The sequence below is a fragment of the Neopelma chrysocephalum genome, unplaced genomic scaffold, assembly GCF_003984885.1.
Source record: "Neopelma chrysocephalum unplaced genomic scaffold, ASM398488v2 Primary Assembly neopelma1_92268, whole genome shotgun sequence".
Lineage (NCBI taxonomy): Eukaryota > Metazoa > Chordata > Aves > Passeriformes > Pipridae > Neopelma > Neopelma chrysocephalum.
The window spans coordinates 1-699 of record NW_020921017.1 but is presented as its reverse complement, the minus strand read 5'-3'; the positions used below and the strand labels follow the sequence as shown (position 1 = coordinate 699).

Sequence of the window (699 nt, the reverse complement as noted above, 5' to 3'; positions counted from 1 at the left end):
TGGAGAACATCCAGTTCCTGCCCTTCCTCACCACCGACGCCAAGTACAGTGGGGTCGGGCCCTGGGGAGGGGAGGGGTCACACAGATTTGGGGGGTCCCCTGGGCTGCAGCCCAGTGCCTGTGCCGTGTCTCTCTGCAGCAACGTGGGCTGGCTGGGCTATGGCTGCCTGAAGGGGGACGGGACACTCATCACCGTCAACGCCATCGGGGCAGCACTGCAGACCCTCTACATCCTGGTGTATCTCTACTACAGCCCTGCCAAGGTGGGGCAGCAGCCTGGGGGACGTGGGGACAGGGGGGCAGCCTCGCCCTGACATCCCCCTGTCCTCCCCCCAGCGCCCCGTGCTGCTGCAGATCCTGCTGCTCCTGGCCGTGGTGGTCACCGGCTGCGGCTACTTCGCCCTCCTGGTGGACACGGGGACGCGCCTGGGGCGCCTGGGGCTCTTCTGCAGCGTCTTCACCATCACCATGTACCTCTCACCACTGGCTGACCTGGTGTGTGGGGCTGGGAGAAGCTGGGGGGGCCCAGCCCGGGCCCAGCCTGACGTTTGCTCCTGCAGGCCAAGGTTGTCCGGAGCAAGTCGACGCGGTGCTTGTCCTTCCCCTTGACCGTCACCACCTTCGTGGCCTCCAGCAGCTGGACACTCTATGGCCTGCAGATGCATGACCCCTACATCACGGTGGGTTGGGGTGGTGGGC

The 699-nt window shown here is 66.4% G+C and overlaps 1 protein-coding gene across 1 annotated transcript; it reads left to right on the top strand.

Moving 5' to 3' along the window:
- Window positions 1-5: 5 nt before the first annotated feature.
- Window positions 6-693, top strand: SLC50A1 (solute carrier family 50 member 1; the record flags this gene model as incomplete). The annotated part of the gene is made up of 4 exons (XM_027707352.1): window positions 6-43; window positions 140-263; window positions 337-495; window positions 561-693. Coding segments are annotated over 4 exons (454 nt in total), but the record flags the coding sequence as incomplete, so codon positions are not given.
- Window positions 694-699: the final 6 nt, after the last annotated feature.